The 27,826-nt window shown below is 41.7% G+C and overlaps 2 protein-coding genes across 4 annotated transcripts in view; one reads left to right on the top strand and one right to left on the bottom strand.

Annotated features, from left to right (window-relative positions):
- STARD6 (StAR related lipid transfer domain containing 6) overlaps nucleotides 1-27,826 on the bottom strand; it is a 71,704-nt gene that overhangs the window by 20,197 nt on the left and 23,681 nt on the right. The window lies entirely within an intron of this gene.
- On the top strand, nucleotides 8,744-25,498 carry POLI (DNA polymerase iota). Of its 3 annotated transcripts, none has more exons than XM_042448962.1 (10): nucleotides 8,744-8,900; nucleotides 11,822-11,947; nucleotides 13,804-13,968; nucleotides 15,508-15,660; nucleotides 15,867-16,103; nucleotides 18,538-18,716; nucleotides 19,661-19,752; nucleotides 21,494-21,627; nucleotides 22,291-22,493; nucleotides 22,955-25,498. In XM_042448962.1, the coding sequence occupies exons 1-10, from the start codon at nucleotides 8,780-8,782 to the stop codon at nucleotides 23,657-23,659; spliced, it is 2,115 nt and encodes a 704-aa protein (XP_042304896.1). In that variant the 5' UTR covers nucleotides 8,744-8,779; the 3' UTR covers nucleotides 23,660-25,498. The 3 variants fall into 3 exon arrangements, with proteins under 3 accessions (XP_042304896.1, XP_042304898.1, XP_042304897.1); XM_042448963.1 differs by lacking the exon at nucleotides 8,744-8,900 and adding an exon at nucleotides 9,292-9,737; XM_042448964.1 differs by lacking the exon at nucleotides 13,804-13,968.

Genomic DNA, 27,826 nt, shown 5'->3' with positions numbered 1-27,826 from the left:
TCTGGCATGTCCTAAAAGAGTTTATTCTTGACATTTGGCCAGCAGCCTGTGGCTGGCATCTTCAGAGAATGCTGGCATGGGAGTGTGGGGTACATATCTACACACCACACACACACACACACACTGTGTGACCCTTGGTTGCAAGGAAGTATTTGCTGTACATGTTATTGTGTATTGATCTTGTTGTTAGCAGAACATGTTATAAAACATCCGGGCTATAAATTTGGACCATACCAACAACTATCCGGTCAGAATGCACGGAAACCTATTGAAATCCACAAATATCTGGACCAACTGCAACAGGAAGATGCAAGGAAAGAAGTATAGTGGATCCTTGTTATACGCTGGGGTTTGGTTCCAAGTCCCCTGTTTATAACAAAATCCGTGTATGCTCCAGTCCCATTTAATATATGACTAGCAAAATGGTGTCCCTAATAAAAAATGGAACATCAAGGTAAATTATACTTTTTGGACATTTTCAAACTGTGTACTGTATGCTTAAATCCCTGTATAAAAATCCGTGTATACGAAGGCCGACTGTTTACCCTGAGTAAACAAAGGGCCCGAACAGACAGGCCCCAAATAAAGCTGCTTCGGGTCACTTTGGAGGTATTGCTGTTTAAATGACACACACATCATCTAAGAGGCCAGAAGCTGCGTCAAAGCTACGCTGCAGTCCTTCGGACTGGAGTGTGGCTTTGGCCTGGCTTCTGACCTCTTAGGACCATGCATCATTTAAAGCCTATCTCCAAGTGCCTGAAGCAGCATTATTTTGGCCTGTCTGTTCCGGCCCAAAGTTTGGCTACCAGCTCTGAAAACACCAAAATCAAGACTCAGCAAATGCAAATATATAAATATATAATAATATAATACAATATTTATCTGTATCCCACCTCTCCCTTTTTGAGGATCGAAGCAGTCACAGCAAGGTACAAATATAATTTATATTCAATGCCAAAGCCTTCCCTAAATTTTTGAAACACCACCAGGTGAGGAGTTTTGCCAGCAGACAATGGTTGATCCTTTAAATGACACCCTGAGGTCTGCCGATCCAACCTAGGTCATAGAAAACACGGTCAACACTAGGTCATAAATCATAGAGTTGGAGAGGACTGTAAGGGCCATCCAGTCCAACCCCATTCTGCCATGCAGGAATCTAAATCCGAGCATCCCCGAATGGAAATCACTTCCTCTCAGCCAAGGGTCACATAGTATATATACCCCACTCACTTCCATGCCAGCATTCGTGAAGATTGCCAGAAAACAGATGCTGGTGAAACACAGGATAAACTCTTCTAGAACATGGATACATAGCCTGAAATCCCCACAAAAAACTATATTACTGCGCTGTTTCTAGCAGTGGATCAGTAATGGGTTGCAGACCGACCGCACCAGGTGACACCTTACTAGGGAAGGTTCCTCAACTGCTCCTCAAACCTCTGCTTTTGGATGGGAAAAACAGGCTGTGGTAGCCTTGGCCCTTTGATGTTTTTTTTTCAAAAATTAAATTTAAAATAAACCAATTAAAAATTAATTAAAAAAATAAATTGTTTTTTTAAGTGTTATTTTAAAATTTTATTTTTAAAGCATCACCTTTTACCAAATTTTTCTTCAGCCACATGAAAATGCATGCACATGTACATACATTTATGGTGCGCTTGTATGGGATTGTAATTTAAAGGTATACACTCGCCCCTCCACATCGCTGGTGTGGAGGCACAAGACCCCCATGAATGTGGCAATGTGGCTTTGCTGGGACGATGGAGTTGCAGACTAACACCTCTGGCAGTTGAAGAAAGTTGCCCCAAAATGTAAGATATCAACAGTGATTAGGTATGGGGACTGGGGAGGAAATGAGAGCCTGCCCCCCAAATAAGAATTCTGCCCTTCCCAAATTTTCCTCAGTCCCCAATTTCAAATATGTTTTAACTTAAAACTTCAGTTGGGTTTAGAAATAAAAGTAGGCATCCCAAGAAAAGTTACCAAGAGAGACAGTGTTATAGCAGTGATGGCGAACCTATGGCACACATGCAGAGGTGGTGGACTCAGAGCCCTCTCTATGGGCACATGTGCGTCGCCCAGCACAGAGTTTGTTACTAGAAGCCAGAGGGACATGGCACTTTGCAATAAATAGTGGGTTTTGGGTTGCAGTTTGGGGCACTCGGCCTCTAAAAGGTTCACCCATCACTGGTGTTAAATTCCCTCTCAACAGCCTTGGAAGCTGGCTTGAGATTTTTTATTTTTGAGGTGAAAATGTAACTGTGTTTTATCATGTTTTTATTGTTGGTTGTTATTGTTGTGGATGTTTTTAAATCTTGTTGTTAAACCGCCTTGTCTTTGGAAAGGCGGGTATATAAATAAAATGTTGTTGTTGTTATTATTATTATTATTATTATTTAGTGGTTGAGTGTTGGATTGGGACTCCAGAAGACCAGGGTTCAAATCCCTGGTCGCCACAGAAACCTTGACTATGTCACACCACTCTCAGCCTCAGAGGAGGCAATAACAAACCTGCTCTGAACAATTTTGCCAAGAAAGCCCCATTATAGTTTTTTTTGGGTCCACCATAATCCGAAATGACTTGAAGTGCACCGCAACAACAGGAGTTTACCAAAGGAATGCAAATCCAGCCAATTGAGGCTCTTACCTGCAAGCTATTTTCATTGACTCACTCTGCAAAGCTGGAAATTTGAGGATTGAAAGAAATTTCATGGGGAAGTAAAATTCTTCTTGGAGGGCCATGCTCTCATTTTGTCTTCCCTCCCCCCATACTGCATTTTCTAGTTTTCTGTCTTATATTCTATTTGCTATTATATTTTCTAGCAGTTCTAGTCATTATATTTTAGTTTGAAGGATTTTGCAGTGACTACTGTCTTTTTGCTTTTTCCTGATAAACTGTTTTAAAGTCATCTCTCCAGCTAAAATTCCACAATTCATTGTCATCTAGGAAACGAATTGTCCAGCTGTTCTAGAAGTTCCATTCTGCCTGCTTATGTGAATGAACCTAAAAACCCATGTTCTGGAGCTGCAGAGCACGAAAGAAGCACTTGGAATGAAATGTACTGAATGTATTCTAGAAAGTTAGCAAAGGAACTGTTTTAAAGTTATTTATGTCAGTTTTGATTGATGTTATCTAATGTTTTATGTTTTTATTGCTTGTACATTGCTTCAGTGCCCTGGCAGGCTGCTTGACAATACATAATGCTTTTTTAAAATAATTATAAATAGTTGTGGAAAGTGACCACGAAATAAATACAAGTATCTTTCTTTATGATAAGTTATGGAGCCAGCATGTGTAGTGCTTTGAGTATCAACCAATCATCCTCACCATTGGTTATGCTTGTTAGTGAGACTGGGACAATGGTGAACGGGCCTGGAAACCCATGCCCTATGGGAACGACTTAGGGAGCTGGGGATGTGTGTGCCTGGAGAGACAGGTTAAGGGGTGTTATGATAGCCTTGTTTAAATATTTGAAGGAATGTTTCTTGAGGAGGGAGCAAGCTGTTTTCTGCTGCTCCAGAGACTAGGACTCACGAGCAATGGATGCAAGCTACAGAAGAGATTCCACCTCACCATTAGGAGGGAACTTCCTGACAGTAGGGCTATACAACGTGGAACACACTCCTTCATTGGAGGTGTAGTGGAGTCTCCTTCCTTGGAGGTCCATAAACAGAGGCTGGATGGCCATCTGTTGGGGATGCTTTGATTGAGATTTCCTGCATGACGGGATTGGATTGGATGGCCCTTGTGGTCTCTTCCAACTCTACAACTCTATGAGTCTATGAACACCTGGAGGGCTGCATGATTCCCTTCCTTAATACAGTGTCTCCCTCATAGCAGAATGTGAATGTCCTAAAGCAAAGATAGACAACTTGTGCATGCCAGGCAGATGTAGCTGGACTGCAGCTCCCATTTCCTTCCCACTGATAATGCTGGCAAGGACTGATGGGAGTTGCAGTCCCGCAACACTCCAGTGGGCCACTGTTAGGCTGAAGCACGCTGCCTTTTCAGTTCCCACCAGCATCAACAGCCTTTCTTGAAAGCATGCTTTAAGTGCATCATTCCAGTAACTCCAAATGTTATTTTTTAAGCCTGACAGTTTAGAAGCAAAGAATAGACATCCTCAGAAATAAGGCAGAGGTTCTACATACTTGCAGACTTCATAGTTTTGCAAAAGTTTGAGTGGTGTGGGTTAAATGACATAAAAACACCACAGTCTACAAGTCTTGTTAAGTTTTCAGTGTTTATCATATTCTAGTGTGTCAAATGAAGCAAATTCATGGGGGGAATGGAAACAGACGGGGGAAACCCAACCATTTCAGTCCTTTTTTGAATAAAAGAAAAACTATGTGCTTCCTTCTCCTATGTCAGCTGTGGACCACATCAAGCATGGAAATGTCAAAAAAGGGGTAAAAAATATCAAATGATTAGAGCATGGACATCCTTTTTGAGTTGAGGTTTTTGCGACCCATCTGATTTGCAAACGTGCTTATTTTAAATGGCTTTAACTAGTTTTCAATTGTTTTATTCTAAGTGATAAATAACAATTTTAAAATTATTTGTTCCTAAACTGATTTCATTGTACACCACCCTGAGGTCCTCAGATATTGGGCTGGATAGAAAATTTTTAACAAATAAAAGAAAAAAATAAAATAAATAACATACTAAATAAATAAAATGGGAGTTGGGGGGTCGCATTGTACCTGAGTGTTGTTGTTGTTGTTTTTTAAAAATGAAAATGTGCCCCTCTTTCTTTATACTGGAATGATGCACAGTGTGATGTGCCACATTTTGCGTCCAGTGTCAATTTGCATACTCTTACCAGACAACAATATCTGGTAGAATCCAGTGGAAACTACTTCTGAGTAAGCCTGCACTACATCATGCTTTTTATTATTTCAGCTTCTCCATCTAGCACGGGGTGAGAAACTGTAGACCATTGGGCACAGTATCCCAGGGTTGTTATTGTGGCCCTTGGGTGTCAAAAAATGCTGCCAATTGTCCAAAAATGATCTCTCGAGGATTGTGGATGGCATTCTTGCCACATTTTGAGCCCCATCTTGGACCCATTAGAGTCAAACTGAAATTTTGCAAAAAAAAAAAAAAAAAAAGAAGAAGAGAAAAGAAACTGTCTCAAAATGCTCTCTAGGGTCCAGGAAGGCCCAAAAACATGACCTGTCTCCAAGCTTGGGCCCATTTAGGGGTTAAAAAAGGATTTGCTTCCCAGGACAATGTGAGGGTATGGCCCTCGACCAATGTGTCAAAAATATGGCTCCAAATGCCTCCCCAAGTATCTTTAAGGGTGTTTATGTTGAACATTTCCACCATGACAAGCTCTTTCCCCCTCGAAATGCCCCAAATGCCCTCCAGGGACCCAGAAATGACCCACAACGTGCCCCCATGTCCCCAAAAGGGTGTTTGAGGGCCACATATACATTTGTTGTTGTAAACTGCCCCTAAGTTGACCTCAGCCTATGGCATCCTACGTGTGTGTGTGTGTGTGTGTGTGTGTGTAAACACACATAAATGTATGGTTTGTGTGTTTCTGCCCCCCCCCCCCATCTCCTGGATGGCTAATCCCCCCATCCCCCCCAGTCTTCCACCATTTCATAGCTAGGATGCTCCTCTAGGCAATCCTGCTTTAACTGAATGCAAAGGGAATCTTGTAGCAACTTTGTGATTTAGGTTGTGTCCACACTTCAGAAATAATCCGGTTTGACACCACTAACTCTGGTGCCGCAACAAACCACAGTCCCCAGAATCACATAGCATTTAGCCATGGCAGTTAAAGTGTTGTCAGCCTGGATTACTTCTGCAAGTGGACACAACTCCAATGAGTTGCTAAAAAATCCTGAGAGCAATTTTTTTTACTTGAATTTAAGAGAGCAGTGAGGCAACCATTCCAGCCTCCCTAGAGAAGGAGTTACAAACTCTGTGAGCCATCACTAAGAAGGCCTTCTCCTTGGTTCCCAGCAGACGAACCTGAGAAGAGCTCATAAAGAGAAAAACAGTTTTTCAAACAGCCGGGACCCAAGGGTAATAGAGCTCCAAAGGTCATCATCAGTGTTTGAATTGTGCCTGGAAATGAAATGGCAGCCAGTGGAGCTGTTGCAACAATGAAGTTGTGTGCCAGCCCCAGTTATGTAACCTGTAAGTTGTATGTACAGTTATGTTACTAACAGGATGCTGGCCGAAGAGTACAAATGTCATGCATTATGATGAAAAAGACACATTCCATTCAAACTGCACTAAAATTCTTTTCCCACAAGATTTCTCATGAATTCTGGCAGCACCTCACTCCTTCTCCAAATTACTTATAACTGTATTTTTATGTCACGAGGACCCTACTAGAATTCCTCAAAGGAATATGTAGATACTGATGATAATGTTGAGAGCCACCATGGTATGATGATTTGTGCACTGTTGGAGTACAACTCTGAAGGCTTGGGTTCAAATCCCTGCTCGGCCATGGAAAGCCACTGGATGACTTTGGGCAAGTCACACTCTTTCAGCCTGAGAGCAAACCCCTCTGAACAACTCTTGCCAAGAAAACCTTGTGATAAGTTCACCTTAGGATCGCCATATGTTGGGAATGACTTGAACCTTTTGGAGACCAAGTGCCCAAACTGGAACCCAAAACCCACTTAATTATGGCAAAGTGCCACGTACTTCTGGCTTTCTAGTAACGAACTCGGGTGAATGCAACAGCATGCATTTCCACAGAGAGGGCATAGGACAACATTATTAGCACTAACAATGATAATGATATGTATTTATGTCAAATTTGTATTCAAAATAAAGGTGGGGATTGCAATACTTCACCTTTGCAAACTCCCAGGACCTTTGGCTTGTTTACTGTTGGAAAAAGAAGGCCAGATGGATCTGGTCTGATTCATCCCAACCAGACTCTTCTTTGACGTTATTGTTTTGCCACCAAACCTAGGGATGATGGGAACTGCAGTTCAACACATATGGAGGACACTAGGTTGGGGAAGGTTATAGAAAATAAGGACAAATGCATCACAATGTCACCTTCACAAAATCACACACCCTTTTGTATCAGCCATAATGTCTTGGAACAAATCAAGCCTAAACTCTCACTAGAAGTGAAGATGACTAAGCCGAGGCTTTGGTCCTTTGGTTATATCATGAGAAGATGGGACTCATAGGAAAAGACAAAAATTCTTGGTAAAGTAGGAAAAGAGAGACACTGTGTTACAGGTGGATTGATTCAATGCAGAAAGCATGAATTTGAAAGACCTGACCAGCGCAGTTGGTGACTGGGGTTCTTAGAAGGTTTCTCATTCATTCTTGTTGTTTTTGTGTGCCTACAAGTCATTTCGGACTTATGGCAACCCTAATGGTGACCTTAGCCAAGTCACACCTCTCAGCCCCAGGGGAAAGCAATGGCAAACCTCCTCTGAACAAATCTTGCCAAGAAAACCCCATGTCAGAGTCTCCTTAGGGTCACTGTAAGTTGGAAACAACTTGAAGGCACACAACACACACAGAAGGCAAACATATCAAAGGGTTTCCTGTGGCTGAGAGCCTTTGGCTCATCCAAGAGTCTAATCTACACTGCAGAAATAATAGCAATAGCAAGTACATTTCTATACTGCTTACCAAGGTACTAAGTGGTTTACAAAGTGTGAACTAATTTGATATCACTTTAACTACCATGGCTCAATGCTATGGAATTCTATAGTTTTGTGAGTTATTTGGCCTTCTTGTCAGAAAGCTCTGGTGCCACAACTACAAATTCCAGGATTGCATAGCATGGAGCTGTTGCCATGAAAGTGGTACCAAACTGCATTAATTCTGCAGTGCGGATTAGATGTAGGCACTTTAAGTTCGGATTGATTCTGATTTGTGGTTTAGTGGGACACCAGAGCTGCCTGACAAGAGGAAGATTAAATATATCACAAAACCCTAGACTGGAATCCCCACAAGCACAGCTCAGTGTCAGTGCGCTTATTCATAAGTGAGCCCAACTAAGTTCTGTAAGGCCTTGTAGTTGTTGTGTGCCTTCAAGTCGTTTCTGACTTATGATGACTCTAAGGTAAATCTATCATGGGGTTTTCTTGGAAAGAGTTGTTCAGAGGAGGTTTGCCATTGCCTTTCCCTGAGGCTGAGAGAGTGTGACTTGCCCAAGGCCACCCAGTGGGATTTCTGTGGCCAAACTGGGATTCCAACCCTGGGCACCAGAGTCATAGTCCAACACTTAAACCACAACACCACAATGGATTATTCCTGAAGTGTGTTTTGGACCTCAATGCTAGGCTATCCTGGGAATTTCAATTTATTGCTACGCCAGAGCCAGAGCCAGAGCTGACCAGAGAAGCTCTGGTGCCACAAACTACAGGTCCCAGGATTCCCTAGACTTGGGCCAAGGCAGTTAAAGTGGTCAAAAAATGGATTATTTCTGCAGTGCTGATGTAGCTTCAGTTAGCTTTCGCCTCCTCTTTCAGGTCCACAACACACTGCAGAAACAAACCAGTTTGAGACCACTTTAACTGCCCCTAGCTCAGTGCTAGGGAATTCTGGGAACTGTAGTTTATAGTGGCACCAGAGCTCTCTCTCTCTCTCTCTCTCTGACAGAGAAGGCTAAACGTCTCACAAAACTACAGTTCCCAGGATTCCCTAGGATTGAGCCAGGACAGTTAAAGCGGTCTCACACTGGATTACTTCTGCAGTGTGTTTTGGGCCGCCTGAGGGTCCTTTTAGGCCAGGTCGCTCCGCCTTGGAGGAGGCTGGGCTTGTTGCAAGGGGCGGCCCAAAATGGAGGACTCTGAGGGAGAGGAGGAGGAAGAAGAAGGGGCTTGGCTTCTCCCAGTCCCCGACAGAGAACCTGGGCTTCATCTTCTTCATGGCCTTCCCTCTCCTGAGGGGAAAGCCTCATGTAAATAATAAAGCAATTCCCCAAGATGGAGCCTCTCGCAAGGCTCCTCCGTTGGGATGAGGCTTATGGCTGTATCGTGGGAGGGAGGGAGTGTGTTTGTGTGGGTCTAGAAAAAGCATTCATGTCCCTCCTTTCTGTTTTCTTTCAGCAGGTTGAGCAGATGTTCTCCTTTTCCAGGACAAGTCCTCCATTTCCCCACTCTGGCAGAGAAGGCTAAATGTCTCACAAAACTACAGCTCCCAGGATTCCCTAGCATTGAGCCAAGGCAGCTACTCGAGGCTACATCAGCACTGCAGAAATAATCCAGTTTGAGACCGCTTTAAGTGCCCTGGCTCAGTGCTAGGGAATCCTGGGAATTGTAGTCTGTTGTAGCACCAGAGCACTCTCTGACAGAGAAGGCTCAATGTCTCACAGAACTACAGTTCCCAGGATTCCCTAGCCTTCAGCTAAAGTGGTGTCAAACTGGATTATTTTTGCAGTGCACTAAGAAGCACGAATTAATATTTCTAAGAGTGCATATGTGGCAATGTCCTTCCTTTTTTTCTTGAGTGTCCTACATTTTGTGGTGCCTTGTCCTCCTTTGCGGTGAGGACATCTTGTCACCCTGCCTTTAGAGCGTTTAGGGCTGTAGGGTAAACTAGGGACAGATGTGTGAGAATAAGGGGACTCGGGTTGCATCTGGTTGTAATTGTTTTGTATTGTGTCTGTCTTAATAATTTCCCACGCATGGCGACCCTAAGGAGAACCTATTACGGGGTTCTCTTGGCAAGTTTCATCAGCGTGTTTGCCATGGCCATCCTCTGGGGCTGAGAGAGTGTGACTTGCCCAAAATCACCAGTGAGTTTCCATGACCTAACAGGGATTTGAACACTGGTCTCCACTAGGCCGTACTGTGCAGCCACATTCATTCTGGTTTTGTCTGCTTCCTCCTCTTCCCTTGCAACAGCACTACAAGTTTTGTTAATTTGTGCTGTCAAGTTTGCTTTGATTTATGGCAGCCCTATAAATGAGAGACCTCCAGGACATTAGCAGCCCTGCTCAGGTCTTGCAAACTCAGGGTTGTGGCTTCCTATGTTAAACAAATCCATCTGTAATCTCCTCATCCTCTTATAATAATAATAATAGATTTTATTTATATCCCACCTTTCCAGAAGGATAAAGGCAGGTTACAATAGAATACATAAATAAATAAATAATACATACATAACTCTTCCTACTGTCTTCCACGTTACCCAACATTAACATTTCAAATAGATAAGTACATAGCTTCATTTCAATCATTTAGGCTTCCAGTAAGAGTACAAGCTTGATTTGCTCCCAGACCTTTTTATTTGTCTTTTTTTGCTGATTTTTGTCCAGAACATGCTGCGGAAATAATCTGAGACCACTTTAACGGCCCTGGCTTAATAGTAGAGACCCAAACGGAGGTCCCTAAAGATCCTCAAAGCCCACAGCCCCACTAATTAACAAAAATAAAAACAAAATATTATGTTAAATCACTGCTTTTTCAGTGGTTTTGGCTCATGGAGGGGTGGTATAAACCACCTAGACATTTTTTAAAAGGTGTGACAGTGTGACCTGATGAAGGAATGAAAATTGGGTTCCAACCACACAACAGCTGCCCACTGCTGGATTATGTTATACTCCATAGGAAGGAATGTGTGTGTGTGTTTGTTGTGTGTTTCCGCTAACAAAATGCATTTGAATTAAAATCCTTTTGTCAGTCTGGCTAGGGAAGGCTCTTTGAATCAGTGAGATTTACTTATGTGTTGATAGATCTTTGAACAATTTACTGTATGGATCAACTTTAAGTGGGATGAATCAAGATCCGATCTTGCTGTGTTTTGTACTCATTCACTCTCTGGTGCTAAACTGAAAATAATATCTATCTTTAAAAAAAAACAACCCCTAATTGTTGTGTGCCTTCAAGTTTATTCTGATGTAGGGCAATCCTAAGGTGACTATCACAGGGTTTTCTTGGCAAGATTTGTTCAGAGGGGTCTGTCATTGCCCACCTCTGAGGCTGAGAGACAGTGACTTGTCCACAGTCACCCAGTGGGTTTCTATGGCTGAGGAAGAATTTCAGCCTTCTTCTCCCTGAAACAGAGTCTGATACACCACTGTGGCTAAAACAAGCCATAAACCCAACCCCATAACTAGAAAACTAGTGCTTGATTGTGGTTTTTCTTGTCTGCTAGAATACTTTCATGGAAATTGTGTGTAACAAAGCAAGTGTAAAACTGGAGTGGAGAGCATCAATTTGCTGTACAGTATTATGTCCAAGAGTCAGTTAAGTCACTGTTGGTGATCAGCCAGTTGTGCAAGGCTTGCTTTAGTGGAAATCAAGCTTGGCTAAGTGAACTCTTTGGAATTCCAGCTCTCAGCCAACAGCTTCTGGGAGCTACAGTTCAAAAGAGCTGCTTATCCGGTCTTTGAGTTGGTTTGTAAAATGTTTGCATCCCTGACTGCTGCATGCTTCCTTTGTTTATGTGCCCTTGAATGACAGTTTGACACATTGAAATTTAGCTGGAATAAATTTTTGCTACAACGGATCTCTGTGCAAGCAAGATCTTACTTTTTCTATACATCTATAGCATAACTGTTGTTCTTGTGTGCCTTCAAGCCATTTCTGACTTATGGTGACACTATGGAGTATAGTATTGTACTGGGTTTTTAGGGGGTTGAGCGTGTGTGACTCCCCCAAGGTTCTTCATTTGGTTTCCATGGTTGAGCCCACTGAAAACAAACCCTGGTCGCCAGTGTCATAGTCCAACAACTACACCACTATGAAAAATGCTGTTAAGAAAAGCACCGGATATACAGCAGTGGCAATCCTAATCACATCCAACAAGTTAATATATTTCATTTACACCAAAATAATACAAAAAATGAGTCTTCTGAACTGTCACCTTTCTTTGCAGCTTGTTCTGGCAAATGGATGTCAACAGGAAGCTCTCAGAACAGAATCATTGTGCATCTGGATTTGGACTGTTTTTATGCACAGGTGGAAATGATCTTCAATCCTGAATTAAGAGGCAAACCTTTAGGTAATCTTACATTTTGTTGTTGAATATGCTTCCAAGGGATACATCAGTAGCAAGACTGCACCTGTAACTTCTCTTTTTCTTGAAGAATAATAATAGAGTTGGAAGGTACTCACAAGGACCATCTAGTACAACTCCCTGCCAGTTCACGAATCCACAGCCAAAGCCTTCATGAAAGATGACCATCCAACCTCTGCTTAAAACTCTCCAATGAAGGAGAGTCCAGCACTCTCACAGGTGGTCTATTCCATGATTAGATATTAGACAACTCTTAACATCACAAAATTATTCCTGAGGTTTTAAATTCTTCCTAAATTATATCTAGCTCCCTTCCAGTGCAACCCATGTAGTTGGAACATTATCAAGATAACACCATCTGCTTTGCTGATTTGTTGGCTTTCATTTATTAGAACAAAGATGTGATCTTTTCACTTTTTGCTGTGCACAAGAAGATGGTCTTGTTTATCTTTGCACTCCACTTTGCATCTCATTTATAGCAGACATTTACATTTTCTTAATATTTTTGACACCAAAAGAGTAGGGTTGCTGTATACACCAAACAGATCTTGGATCGCTTATGCTGCTGGTGTCAGGGTTGATTGGGTGTTACAGTGGTCCAGTCTCAAGCTCAAGGAATTGCTGTGTTCTCCTAGTGGTGAATAAAAGGAGACAAAGGTTGCCTCTACACTACAGAAATAACCTGGTCTGACACCACTTTAACTGCCATGGCTCAATGCTATGGAATTCTGAAAATTTTAGTTTTGTGAGACCTTTAACCTTCCCTATCAGATAGCTCCAGTGCCACAAAAAACTAGAAATCCCAGAATTCCACAGCAATGAGCTATGGCAGTTAAAGTGGCATCAAACAGGATTATTTCTGCAGTGCGAATGCAGCCGTAGTCCCTTGTGTTATGTGATGGTCAAAAACTTTTATTTTTTAAGAAGCCCAATATGTTTTAGCCTTATCACCAATTGACCTTCTTCAGGGGTTATTCAATCCTGGAATTGCAGTCTGCACTCTCTATACAAGTGGACTTTTGATTATTAGAAGGGCTGTCTACTCCAGAAATTTCTAGTTTTGGCTAGCTTTAAAGAAGGAGTTGTGTGAATCATAGAATCATAGAGCTGGAAGAGACCGCAAGGGCCATCCAGTCCAACCCCCTGCCATGCAGGAAATCTAAATCAAAGCGTACTCAACAGATGGCCATCCAGCCTCTGTTTAAAAACTTCCAAGGAGGGAGATTCCACTACACTCCGAGGGAGTTTGTTCCACTGTCAAACAGTCCTTACTGTCAGGAAGTTCCTCCTAATGTTGAGGTGGAATCTCTTTTCCTGCTTGTAAGGCATTTCTCATTTAAGGCAACATGGGGTTTTCTTGTCAAGATTTGTTCAAAGTAAAGAAGGTTTGCCATTGCCTTCCGCCTGAGGCTGAGAGAGAGTGACGTGCTCAAGGTCACCCAGTGGGTTTCATGGCCAAACTGGGAATTTAATCTTGGTCTCTAGAGTCATAGTCCAACACTCAAACCACTATACCATGATCCAAGATGCTAAACTTGTTTATGAATTGAATAGGTTTCAGTACCATAGACATTTCTTTGAAAGCTTGATTAAGACATGAAGTGGATTCAGTGCCCCACTAACATGTGGGCAACTAGCCACTGGTGCCTAAAACAATATTTAAGTGACATCCCAAAACTAAAGTGGTTTGAACACATTGGGATTATCATTGGACAAGCAGGCACAGTGTGGCAGTACATGTATAAATGTTACATCTGTGGATATGTTGAAAGAGATTTCAGAATGTGAGAAATTCTATAAACAATTTTCTCCTCTTTTGGTGGCATATTTGTCTCTTCCAGGTGTACAGCAGAAATATGTGGTTGTCACCTGTAATTATGAAGCCAGAAGCTTTGGGGTCAAAAAACTCATGTCTGTGAAAGAAGCAAAAGAAAAGTGCCCAGACCTGGTGCTAGTTAATGGAGAAGACTTGACAAAGTATAGGGAAATATCTTATAAGGTTACAGGTATTGCCTCAGCCTTTTAAAATAATGTTATAATGAGGAAAGAGTTTCTTCCTTATTTTCTTGATCTGTATTTATAGCCATTTCTGTCCCAGGGGCTCAGTCACAGGTACATGCCACAGTTTCCTCATGGAGAGTAACCTAACTCAGTGGTGGAACACATACTTGGCATGCAGAAGGCACCAAGTTCAGCCCCTGACATCTCAAGTTAAAAAGAGCTGGCAGTATATGATGCCTTTAACCTGAGAACTGGAGAGTTATCTGTGTAGGCAATACTGAGTCAGATGAACAAATAGTATGGTATAAATCTGGTATAAACAGCTTCCTGTTTAGGAGAGGATGGGACATTTTCTTTCTGAGACTTTCCATAATTTGACTTACTGTAGGATCCAAGCCATTATACCTCAGCATAGATTTTAATTATAAACTGCTTTGTGGTACAGTTTTTGTACTTTCTCCCCTCATTCTAGTTTGGGCCTATTGGCTGTGAAGCTGCTGAACTGTAAAGTCCACCTTTTAGGATCTGTGTTTAAATCTGGGTATCTGATGCCAGGACCAAATATCCAAAAAACTGATTAATCATCTGATCTTTGATGATCATATTAGGATTAGTAGGAAAGTTTCCATGAAGTCTGAGTTCTGGAAATGCTGGGTTGTTGGCATCAGTCAGAGGTGATGCAGAGATAAAGCCAGTACAGTAGTTAAAAGCAACAGACAAACCAGGAGGCAGAATTGAGAAATAAGCCAGAAGTCAGAAGACCACATTAAGACAAGCGGGCAAGGCAAGGCTAGCTGGACAGGAAGTCCTATTATGGTGCTGCCTCTCCAGGAGATTCCCTATATCAAGCTTGGATAGGTTGTGTCAGTCCAAATCTGATATTAATGTTATCATGGGCAGTTCAGTAGCTTGCAAACCAGGAATACCTGCATGCAGATCCAGAGATAGAAAAGAGGCTTTCGGTTTGAACTCCGGTGACTACTTGAAGGAAAGTTGGTCTTCCACTACCTTAAAAAGATTCCATCACAGATGTCTAGAGATTCTCAGTGGATGCCTGAAAATGGAAAATTCTCTCTCTGTCCCTTAGTAGGAAATATGAATATCACTACTGTAGTGAGCTAGACTACAAAATTTTGTTTCACGGTGCAGTCCTAAGCCAACTTGTTTACTCAGATACAGAGATAATCTATACTAGATAGAACTCAGAAGTAAGGCCTATTGTGGTCGGCAGTGCTTATTTCCAGAATAGAAATAGAATTGCAACCCTGTAATTGCTCTCATTGCTGTTGTTCCAGTGGCTGGATTAACCTTTTCCATACAATTGCATCTTGTTGCTGCAATCAGATTGCAGTGGGGCACAACCCATCAGGATTTTATCTTGTGAGGTGCAATGCATGGGCATAGTGTTGCACCAGAAGATGAATGGGAAAGGTATATGAGGGTGATACATGAAAAGTTGTTTTGATGTCTAGAACATTCACCTTACTGTGGTCAGTTACTACGTGAACTCAGCTGTGTGCCTTGGTATTTGTTTGTTTTCACAGAATTACTGGAAGAATTTACTCCACTGGTTGAAAGACTTGGATTTGATGAAAATTTTGTGGACATCACAAGGATGGTAGATTTGAGACTAGAACAATGGAAGAAAGATGCTTTTTCTAAAATCACTTTCTCTGGTCACATATATAATAAGCAGAGTAAGTATCTTTTTGGACAAAATGTCAAATTGGCAATCCAAATCACCTAGCAGTTGTTTCCTATATGAGTTTTATTTTATTCATGTTATTCTGAATTGTGAAGGCCACTTCTTCTAAGTAATAGAATGTATTTTGTGTGTTCTTGTGTGCCAAGATAAGATGATCTATACTAGAAAGAATTTTTCAAGTTGCTCTCTGTTTCACAGCTGTCACTTTCGAAGATCCAGCACATATACGATTAGCTGTGGGATCCCAGATTGCAGCGGAATTAAGAGAAGCCATGTACCACAGGCTGGGCCTTACAGGCTGTGCGGGAGTGGCATCCAATAAATTACTTGCCAAGTTGGTGTCTGGGACTTTTAAACCAAACCAGCAAACTGTTTTGTTGCCTGAGAGCCACCAAGACCTGATGGTCAGCCTTGACCACATACAAAAAGTGCCTGGTAAGTTGGAAGGAAATTATGCCTCAGTTTGGGATGCATCTGAGTTTATTTTTCATTGTAAGAAGAAGAGCACAGGAATATCTGGAGAGAATTCTAGGTAGGGTCACCATAAGTCGGAAATGACTGGATGGCACACAGCATGCACACAAGTTCTTTTTCCCATTCTTTCTTCCTGGAACACAGGAAAGTGTCTCGCACCTATCCTTTTTCTGGTTTCCAAAATAAATGAATTGCCTTTTCTGGAAATCTTTTAAATAAGCTTGCTTTGTTTAACATAAACATACATATTTTTTGAAAACCAGATATGGACTTCTGGCAACATTGTTTTGTTTTGTTTGTTTTGGGGGTGGGTTGAGGGGCATTTTTAGCAGTTCAAGTGCCTCCTAGGGGGTCTCACGGAAAGAAAATTGACCCTCAGCTTTGCTGTATTTGCTTACTCCTGGTCTAGCCTGACTAGTAGTGGCTTCCCTAAAATCTTCCCATCACTTGTTCTTTTTCAGCACAGCAGAGATATTTTATGCCTTGGTATGCAAGCAAAGTTTTCTCTTCCTCTGTGGGAAGTAGAGGAACTGAATAGCATACATGTAATGAGTTGAGCCTCTTCCATGAGGCAGACAGGTTTTCAAGTCCTTCTTAGCATCATGGCCAAAATTAACAGCTCTCCAATAGTATAGTATAGGTTAATATTTGTTAGTGACTTTCTTTAATATTTTTAATTAGCCTGACAGTTTAAGTCTGGAGAAAACTAGGAAGGGTGTAAATTGTTCGGAGGAATGCATTTTCATATCTTACTAATCTGTTTGCAAAGTTAATAATAATAAAATTTTTATTTATATGCCGCCCTTCCTACGATCAGGGCGGCTTACATCAGAGTTAAAACACAAATGCAAATACAATCAGATTAAAATACATCACAATAAAATCAAACAAACAAGCAAAAAGCCCCATAGCCCAACCTCTTGGCCACGGAAAGAGGAGGGAGGCCCACAGGATTTTTATTCGGGGAATGCCTGTTGGAATAGGAAGGTTTTAAGGTCCTTCCTAAATTGGGCCAGGGTAGTAGACGAGCGGAGCTCTGTGGGCAGCGCATTCCAAAGGGCTGGGGCAGCTGTGGAAAACGTCCTCTGAGAAGTGGAGACTAACCTAGCCCCAGGCACCTTCAGTAGCTGCTGCCCAGACGTTCTGAGGGTGCGAGGCGGAATGTACGGAGAGAGGCGGTCCTTTAGGTATCCTGGGCCCAAGCCATTTAGGGCTTTATAGGTAATTACCAACACCTTATATTGAGCTCGGAAGCGAATGGGCAGCCAATGGAGATCTTTTAAAACCGGTGTTATGTGGCTGGTCCTGGGAGCACCAGTGACCAGCCTGGCTGCCATGTTCTGCACCATTTGCAGCTTCCGAGTTTGGTATAAGGGTTGCCCCATGTAGAGTACATTGCAGAAATCCAATCTCGAAGTTACCAGAGCATGTACAACAGTTTCAAGGTCCCTCTGGGCCAGGTATGGGCGCAGCTGGCGAATCAGCCGAAGCTGATAACAGGTGCTCTTGACCGTCGCATTCACCTGAGCAGTCAGGTGAAGCGACGAGTCAAGAAGCACCCCCAGACTGCGCACGGAGTCCTTCACAGGGAGCGTGACCCCGTTCAGGACAGGTGGAATCACCGCCATTCCTGGACCAGGAGAACCTATCACTAGTACCTCCGTTTTCTCTGGATTCAGCTTGAGTCGGTTTTCCCTCATCCAGCCCATTACTGACTCTAGACAGGCCACGAGAGGAGAGACGCCATCCTCTTATAGCTATGGGTGAATGGGAGGGATGGGCCTCACTTGTGCACCTTGATTTTGTTTGTTTTTCTACTATAGGACCCTTGTGACCCTGTCAGCCTCATCTTGGCAAGATATGGCCCAGCCCAGAGATCTCATAGCCAGCCATGGGGAATTAGATTGCTGGTCAGGGAGAACCTGGGTAGAATTCATTGTTTAGATGTTCAGTTCTATCATTGACTCTGAGGGGATGCTGCACTCCATCAGTGAAAGGACTTTAATGCTTATCTGCTATTTGCCATCTATTGCATCACTTTTATGACCACTTACACATGTTACTACTATAAGATAAACTTTATTGATCTTTTAGCAGTAATATGTGTCAGTGGTCAGCACCAAGTGAAGTCTTAGAGAGGCCTGGAATTACACTCAGTTCCAGAACAGAACAATTGTCTTTGAGGGAGATGGATGCATTTTAGCTCCTACTTGTGTGATATAAATCCTCACCCTACTGACAGTGTGCACATCTGCACTTCATGACAGAGCATGGTATTGAACATAGGCTTTTCTGAGTCCAGTGTGTCACTCACGGAAAGAGGCAGGTTCCTTTCTTAGTCTCAGTTGTGTTGGGAGCTGCTTATATTATCAGAGTTTTTCCCTTCCTTGTGCAGGTATTGGTTTTAAAACTGCAAAACGTCTCATGAAACTGGGACTTAGTACTGTGTGTGATCTCCAGTTGTGTTCAGCTGCGATGCTAGAAAGAGAGCTAGGCATTTCAGCAACACAGCATATCCAGAAACTCAGCAGGGGAGAAGATGACTCCCTAGTCACACCATCAGGACTTCCTCAGGTATATATGAAAACACAGCTTCTCCAGATAATGAGTTATTTGGAAACTTTGAAAAGGTTTCTTTCTTTGGACTGAAACTCCCATAGTCCCCAGCCACTGGCAATGCTGGTTTAGAGAGTCTGGGAAATGTAGTACAAAAAAGTAAGCTCTGGGTGCACTCTCTCTCTCTCTCTCTCTTTCTTTCTATACATCATTTCTCAACAATCTTTCATTGGCCTAGTATTGGAATGGGCAACTGTTCCAGATCCAAGGGTCAATATTCTGCCTTTAAAAGCCACATGGACTATCAACCACTATTCCAAATCTCTGAAAGTTCTGGCTTTGAAAATTTTGAAGAGGTAAATTGCCACTCTTGGAAACCTCCATTAGAGGCAATTAACTTTTTTGCCAGCAAAAAGGCCATCTGGGGTGTATGGGAGGATTGAGGACCACAAAACAACTCTATCCCCCACATTTTCTTGTTCTCTATTTTAGTGTAATGAACAAACTACACTGGGCATATACCCAAAGAGGCATATTTGCTTCTTGGCAGCTGGGTTTCTTTACTTTACATTATACAATTGAAATGTTATTTTCTATACCTGGTTTCACAGGTAGGGATCCCATAGGACTGCGTTATGTGCAAACATGCATTCGTGTGGTCTCATATATTTTCAAACAGTAGATATAGCTTGCTCCCACATGAACCTCATCCATCACATAGTCAGATATTTTGATGATGTTTGAATAAGGACAGGTGATTCATCATAAAATTACCTTTGGCCAATCCAGTGCAATATTTCAAATGTGATTTAACAGGGTAACTCTCGGGGATGCAGTGTGTTAGAGTAGAAAACCCAACTAAAGAAGAATATGTGGGTAAGAGATTTCCTTCTTCCCTTATAGATTTGCATTTAATTGTTTCATTTGTAACATACTTTGTTCTATCTATCTATCTATTGCAGTCCCTGAGTGATGAGGACTCCTTTAAAAAGTGCTCTTCTGAAGCAGAAGTGAAAAAGAAAATCGAAGAACTACTCACCAACCTTTTGCACAGGTAGATAATAACTATTATTGCTAAATTTAAGGTAGTAAATATGTATATTTAAGTCACCTGTTGACTTACGCTGGCCCCATGAATTTCACAGGATTTTGTTAGGCATGGTTTGCCATTGCCTTCTTCTGAAATACAGCCTTCAGCACCTGATATTTCCTGGCAGTCTTCCTTCCCAGTACAAACTAGGCCTTATCCTGGTTAGATTCCAAGATTGAATTGGATCTGGTCTTTGAAGGTATTTAGGCACTTGTGTTGCTGGCAACTGAGTATGTATTCAATTCATATGTATTTGGGAATAAGCACAAATATAATAATCTTTGCTTTATATTTTTTAAAAAGCCTTTTAGTGACATTTGTTGGCCAAAGTTTCTTCTGGAGCTATTGAGCTTTATTCTTTTCCTTACATACAGTTGGCCTGGCAATATTGTGATATTACTACTTCTATTTACTGTCTCAGTTAATTCTTCTGCCATCTTCCCTGCTTTAAACTGTTCCTTCCCTCTAATTTATTATCCTTATTCAGTGTAAATTGTCCACCTGCTAGCCATGAACTCTATGCCATTTTTGCTGTACTAGAAGGATGGGCAACACATGCTCTTGACTTGCTGTTTCTGTTTCCCCTGCTGCCCCCACTCTGTGCCATCACAATGTACAACTCTATCACCTTCACATTGAACCAGTGGTGACACATGATTTAGCCCTTCCTTTCCAGAAAGGGGAGAAGATGCTCTGACCTGACAGTCTGCAAGGCTATATGGTATAGAAGTGTGTACTGTACAAAATCACAGAGATTCAGTGGTGTGGGCTGTATATAGCACTGCAGGGGTTTCAGCTTTTTCAGCCATGTGGCTGATACACTCATCCCAGCTCTGGTTGGGATGAGTGTTGTCTGATAACCTGCCACTGGAAAGTTGTCCACCCCTTCTGTACAAAGTTAGTGTTGACAGACTGTAAAGTTTCAAACCAGGCCTTCTAAAACAGCCTCCTAGGACATGGTTTCTCTCTAAATATTTAAACTACATTTCTCATAATCCATGACCACTGGCCTTGCTGGCCAGGGTTTATAAGAATTACAGGTATGGATTCATTGTGTTAGAGAAGCCCTCTCTCAATCAACAGGCCAGCCTATAATTAAAATTGTTCTCATTACTGTCCTTAGAAATGGCCACACCATCTTCTTATAAACAGCAACCCCAGAGCAGGGCTTGTGAGTTATAATGAGATGATGCCACAAGGAAAGTGGGACTTAACCTTTTCCCAGTACTTTCTGTATGTCAAAGATTACTCCCAAAGCTATCTGCCCCTGAAATAAGAGTGTCATGGATAGATGTGATTATCACTGGGGGTAGGGGAGACATGGGAGGAAGTTGCACTTTCATCAAATTGCTGTCTCAGTCTGATGAAGGATGTTACTCCCCTGCTGTTGCTTTTTCTAAAGAGTTAAGGCCAGTTCTGAACATGTTAGTTAAAAACACTTTTAATATACTGTAACACTGGCTCCTAATCCACCATATTTTCCTCATACCCCTGCAATATGCTGCTTGCTTTTATAGTGTTTTAAAAGTTACTAAGACCACATGGCTGAAAAAGCTGAAACCCCTGCAATGCTATATACAGGCTTGATGTCGATTAGTTTTCCTAATTACGGAAGACTATGCATCTCTCTTCAGCTAGATCGGACTATAATATTTGCAAAGTATTTGTATATCACTCTCTGTCAACTTTCTCTTGTTTTTGTCAGGTTATCCAAAGATGGGAGAAAGCCACATACAATAAGATTGACTCTTCGCCAGTTTACGCTTACCAATAAATGGTTTAACCGAGAGAGCCGTCAATGTCCTATTCCATCTCATGTGGTTCAGAGAATTGGAACAGGTAATCTGCCTTTGTGACACTGTTGTTGTTATTATAAATGTATATATTGCCTTTAGTGTACATAGCACTGTACTGGAAAAAATGCACAGTCCTAAAAAAAGAGCCCTCCTTCCGACCACCATCTTGAGGGGGAGAGAGGCCTGGCCTGAAAAAAAAAAGCCCTCCTTCCGACCACCATCTTGAGGGGGAGAGAGGCAGGCCAGCAACAACGGGCCTCGCCTGGAAGACAACATTCTTATATACAATACAATATATGTATTGTATATTGTCGTGAGATCACTAGGGCATGGACCAGGATCTTGGCAGTAGAGGCGGAGAGATATGGTCGGATATGGTATTTCTCCTGGTCTGTCAGAGAGCACTGATGCAACATGAAATTACAAATTCCAGTATTCAGCCATGACAGTTAAAGAGGTATCAAATTGCTTTATTTCTACAGCGTAGCAATAGCCTAATTCATTCATTTATTTCTACAGTTTGGCTATACCCTTAATTTCTTGAGTCATCTCTTTCTCTTTCTTATCCCTTTCCTCAACCTTTGCTTTATGTTCCACTTTTTTCAGCCCATTGTCTACTCTGTACCCTTTATTCAGTTTCCTGGCACTGTGAGATTGGTACACTTGCATTTTCCTCTTTCTCTTTAATTTAAATATTTGTATCCAGATGATGCCAGCATCAAGACCCACTTGGTTGCCATCCTTATGAAACTGTTCCATAAAATGATAAATGTGAAGGCTCCATTTCATCTGACCCTTCTGAATGTCTGCTTCTCCAACCTCAAGAATGCTCCTGCTTCTACCAAGGAGTCTATTGGGTTTTATTTAACTCGCCCATCACCTTCTTCAAGCTGTGGAAAGCTTACTTATGTAAGTTCGGTGGTTTGTATTTTTGTTTGCTTGTTTTACAGACAAATAATTTTTGATGAATGTGTCCTATTAGTTGACCCAAGTAGAACAATTAAAAGACTATCAGTTTGAATACATAGTTGTTTCATTTCCATTCATTAAATTAAAAAGTACTAGTAGCAGAAGAATCAGAAGTTGATCCAGACAGCCAATGAGGAATTTCTATAAATAAGTAAAATATGTATGTATAGGCAAGCATGCTAATAAATGTTTTTATGGATTAGCAGCTTCTGTAGTCAGGTAAAGGTGTTTTTGAACTGCTAGCATCTGTAAATTGGTTTGCAAGGTGGTACTATTGTGTTGCTGTATGGAGAAGAAATAGATTCAGCTTGGAGGCAGAAGTTTGCCATTACAGCCAGTTGACAAATTCCTACTACCTATCTTTTCATTATGCACATAGCATTGTATCATTTGTGTTGCAGAAAATGGAGAATGTGAATGCTGTAGAACATGCATTTCTAGAAGATCAGGTGAAACCTGATGAAGTTTTATCAGAGGCAAGAAACATAAGAAATATACAAGCTCCTCAAGAGACATTGAGCCTCTCAAAACAGCCTGACATTCATGATGTTCCTCTTCATGTACTTCCAGCTGATATTGACTATGATGTCTTTAATCAGCTTCCAGAAGAAATAAAAGAGGAAATTATAAATGCTCAGAAGAGAGAAGGAGATACTGCAGTAACTCTTTTACACAAGACATTGCCTGCCAGGATGGAAGAACTGGACAAAACAGAAGACAGAATAAGCCTCAGTGCCCATGAGGCTGCAGAAAACATATCAGTCACTGATTATACAGAATCTGTGGATGCTAAAAACTTGTCCCCAGTTCCATCTCATTTCTATGCTTGTGTTCCAGAAGGGCAGAAACAGTCAAATAACAAAGTCTTCTGTGACGGAGGCGGGAAGGAAGGTCCAGAACTTGTCCTTCCTCCAACTATTGATCCCAAGACATTTTCTGAGTTGCCTGAAGAGATGCAGAAAGAACTGTTGGAGGAGTGGAAGTGTCAGACTCCTGTTTCCAAAATGCGGTTGAGCAAAACCCATGACAAGCTTAAAATGAAAAAGAAAAGTCTGCCTTCTCCACCACAGCCTAACAGTTTATTAAGATACTTTAAACCAAAATGACTACCATGCATACTTGATACAAAGATATAGATGCAACACCTCTGAGACTAGATACCTTGAAACTGAGAGGTAGCCTACACATTCAGCAAAACTGTATGGCCAAGTTCTAGGACGGCACCATTTCAGATAGCAGATTGGAGAAAAGATTCAGTTTTTTATGCATCGAAGTGTTTTTAAAAAGTGAACAATACCTCCCTACATTGATAAAGATCCTAGAGGTTATGTGTTTAGCCTTCCAACTCATATGGCCTCTTCTACATGGCAGGGCTTTATTTATTAAAAGTAATAGTGGGAATTGTGCAGCCTTCCAAACATTACTGAATTGCATTTCCCAGTATTTTTCCCATTGTCTATGTTGACTAGGGCTGCTGGGAGTTGTAGTCCAACAGTATTTGGAGGGCTGCACAAATCCAACTTAGAAATGCTATTTGCACCTGTCATGGGAAGTCCCACACCCTCTATAAAAACTCAGCCATAAATCTTCCTAAGGTAAGGGAATTCCTAAAAACAAGATAATCCCTTTACATTTAGTAAAGGGAAGAATGGTGAGATTTTTTGGGGAAGAAAATTTCACCAAGCATTTCTCCTACCATTTCCTCAGGCACAGATATTACAGCACCTAGTTTTCTGACCTACAGAAAGCCAAACAGGAATGTGAGATGGAGAATGCATGGAAATAGAATAGGTCAGAGGTGGACAGTCCACAGTGTGTGGTAGTTTGAGCTGTCTCCACACCAACGTTTGCCTTTTCTCTTTCCTTCTTCCAGTGTGAGAATTCAGGCCCCAGTTTCCAAAAGGCTGCCTGCCCTGACATAAATTGACATATGTGCAGGGAACATCTGGATCCAGTTGCACTCTTATGAGGTGGCAAGCTTGAACAAATCTTGTTTCAGCATCTGTTCTTAAAATGGGAATTATTTATGCTGCAAACAAGGTTGTGTTAAAATCTGGTGAAATATGTTCTTGACCATGTCAGAAGGTTACCAGTTCTTAGTGATAAATGTAACTCTTTTTCCCATTAGAGTGTTGAAATAGGCCTAAAGTCTTATAGCCTCTGCTCCTTAAATAATTTTAAAGTGGAGTGAATTTTTAATGACATCCTGTTTCTACTTGGGGTGTTGGTAATCATGGAAAAGATTGTGATTGCCAGATATCTGCCATGTTAAAATGGTTAATACGCCATATTTACACCATTCTTGCCTAGAATGCCTATGATAACATGTAAGAAGCCTCTTGGTTCTTCCCATTTGTCACTTACATTCTTATATATTGGCTATAAGGAGAGCTTTTGCTTTCTGAGTGCAACAAAGGAGGTATTTAATATCTTTAGCTTTGATATGAGTATAAGATGAGACTTTAAGACTGATAGAACATTATACATGATTAGTATTTACAGTTATTAGCATCATTATTCATTGTGAAAGAACATTATACATGATTAGTATTTACAATTATTAGCATCATTATTCATTGTGAAAGAAAATGAACGTGCGAGGTTATAATGCACTGGAAGATTTTGTGGATGTTTTGGTGAAACAAATGGGGATGTGCTACCCTGTCTTCAAACACAGGAGTGAGGAAGAATTTAATTCAGATTATTATTCTTATTACTATTGTATAAAAATGGTCTGAATTTACACTTCCTGAATCTGTATAAAAACTGAAATGCAGTTATCCTTTGGTATACATGTTTTGCAGAATTTTGTGGTGCACTTTTCTCAACAAAGGAAGCATTCAACAATATGTATATTGAGGAAACATTCACAGAGAAATGTGACTGTTACAGGAGGAGATGTACAAATATAACAAGGAAAATGCAATAAATGTATGTATTGGGAAGTTTGATTACAAAAATGTGTTTATTAGAAGGCATGGGCATGAAAATCATATGCATTTTCATGTGGTTTTATTATTGTTAAAGTTAGGAACTAATATAGGCGCTTTACAGACTGCCCAAAAAGGGCAGTTTGCCGGTGCCGCTGGTTGCTGCATCCAGGAACCGCAGTGGACAAACTGCACGATTCCTGGACGCAACAAAAAAAACCCAAAACAGGGCTGCTCTTGCGGCGTGGAAATGGCGCCGCAAGTCGCTAATGGTGCACTTGCGGCATCATTTCCGCCACGCAACATGCGGATGCTAGGTGTCCGCGACGTCAATATGGCGGCACCCGTGTAGAACGGGTGCTGCCATTTTGTACACACTCGGCGCGTACTAGTTAGGGGCGTCTGGAAAGGACACCCCTTTCTAACCCTAGTACATGCCGAGCACATACTTTACGCACATCTGTAACTTGCCCTAGAGATGTCACAAAGGACTGTGAAAGGGGGAACCTGGAAAAATTGAAAACTGATTTGTCTATCCTTACACATGACAGCTGGCTTCCATGTTAGTGAAGTGATGAATCTGTTCCTGGTTTAATCCCAACTGAAAAAGAATATTCCAAGGTGCTGAATGCTATCCCCAAAAGTTTCTTTTAATTTAGGGTAAACCCCACAGTAGATTCACTGCCCTTCTGATGGAGCTCCTGGTTGCCACTGCCTCATCAGAAGTGATACAATGAAAATCAGAATATGGGCTCTGTTCCTGCTCTCTGTGATGTTCACCAGAATACTTCCCCACCCAAAGAGAATGCAAAATGTTGAATATTTCTAGTTCTAATTAATGCATGAAAAAATGAGAAGTATTGCCTTTTATTTTTGGTGGCTTTCTTCTAGAATTTTTGTATTTTGTTTTTGCGTTCACATTGACTCCACTTATGAAGACCCTGTCTTGAATTTTCTTGGCACAAGCTTTCAGGGGTGGGTGGTTTGTCATTGGGCCTTCTTCTGAGGCTGGACTCTGTTAAACTGGTTCCAAGGTCATGATTAGGGCCATGTAAACAGGAGAGGCCAGATGCTTGTGATTCAGTTAAACCCATACTGGGCGTGTGAGCCTTGTCTGCTGTCCTGTTAAACAAATGTGTGACTTATAGGAGAAGAGAACACTCACTTCCGGCGGAAAAGGGCAGGCGAAAATAAAGCGCAGAGAGCGGAGCTTCGTCCTGCGTTTTGTAACTCCCCGCGGGCATAAGGGACCCAATAATAGGGCTTTTGAGCCCAGAACTGGGGGAGATGGTGGAGTAGCACTCGAAAAGAAACCGTTTGCTCGTTTTGAAGGGGCTCGATCGGGGTTCCAAATTCCCCCACCTTTCCACACACCTCGAGCGGTTTTGGAGGAGCAAGGACTGGGAACCCGCAGAGCAGCCAGTTGCCGTTGGGGCAGCCTAGGAGCACCAGGCCTGCTAATAAAACCGGCTTCTGGCAAGAAAGAGGCTTTAAAGCACCCTTCCAAATAAACGACCCATCAGAAGTAGAGAAGAGTGTAAGGAAGGTAAATATATATAGTATGTATAAACCTCCAGCCACAAAGGGACAAGTTACTGAGGTGGAAGAAAGTGAAGGCTAAACAGCTGTGAAGCGTCCGCAGGAAGGGAAAATTGAAGGGACCGGGGTGAAAGAGCAGCGGAAGCCGGGAGAAAAAGAAAAGGTACACCTCCAAGGCCTCGGGAGAGCAAAACAGAGGTTTAAAGGAATTACCAAGGGGGAAACATAGACCTACCTCCAAAACTAAAAGCCCAAAAGGCAAAACACAAACAAATGGGAATGTTTTGAACTTGCTTTTTTTAAAAAGAAGTTAAAAAGACGCATTGAGAAGAAGGAGATTAATGAATAAAGCAACAGCTGTGCAAAAGTGGAAATACGGAGGATGGATGAAAAAGAACTGAGTAGCGAAAAGAGAGGGAAAGAGAGACTGAAGCAAATAATGTTTTGCAAAAAAAAAAAGGGAGGGGGTGGAGGTGGAAACATCAAAGTGGACACTAAGAAAAACAAAATAAGAATTAAAGAAGCTACAAAGTATAAATATTAGAGACTATTATAACATGTTTTGAGTGAGCTGCATGGGAGGGAAGGCAACTTGCGTTGGGAAAAAGGGGCTCCTCCACCAGTTAAGAGGGGAAATAAACCAAAGGGAACAGAAAAAGCCAAAAATAAAATTAAGGGCATGAGAGAACTTGGCTTGGAACATAAATTTAAATGCGACTGAGTTAGAAGGAGAAGATTCTTGAATGACAAGACAAGCGTGCAACAAACCAGAAATGAGTCGGGAGTTACAAGAACAACCGTGTG

Source organism: Sceloporus undulatus, chromosome 2 (genome assembly GCF_019175285.1).
Source record: "Sceloporus undulatus isolate JIND9_A2432 ecotype Alabama chromosome 2, SceUnd_v1.1, whole genome shotgun sequence".
Lineage (NCBI taxonomy): Eukaryota > Metazoa > Chordata > Lepidosauria > Squamata > Phrynosomatidae > Sceloporus > Sceloporus undulatus.
The sequence above is the reverse complement of the archived record's forward strand: the minus strand, read 5'-3'. Positions and strand labels throughout refer to the sequence as shown.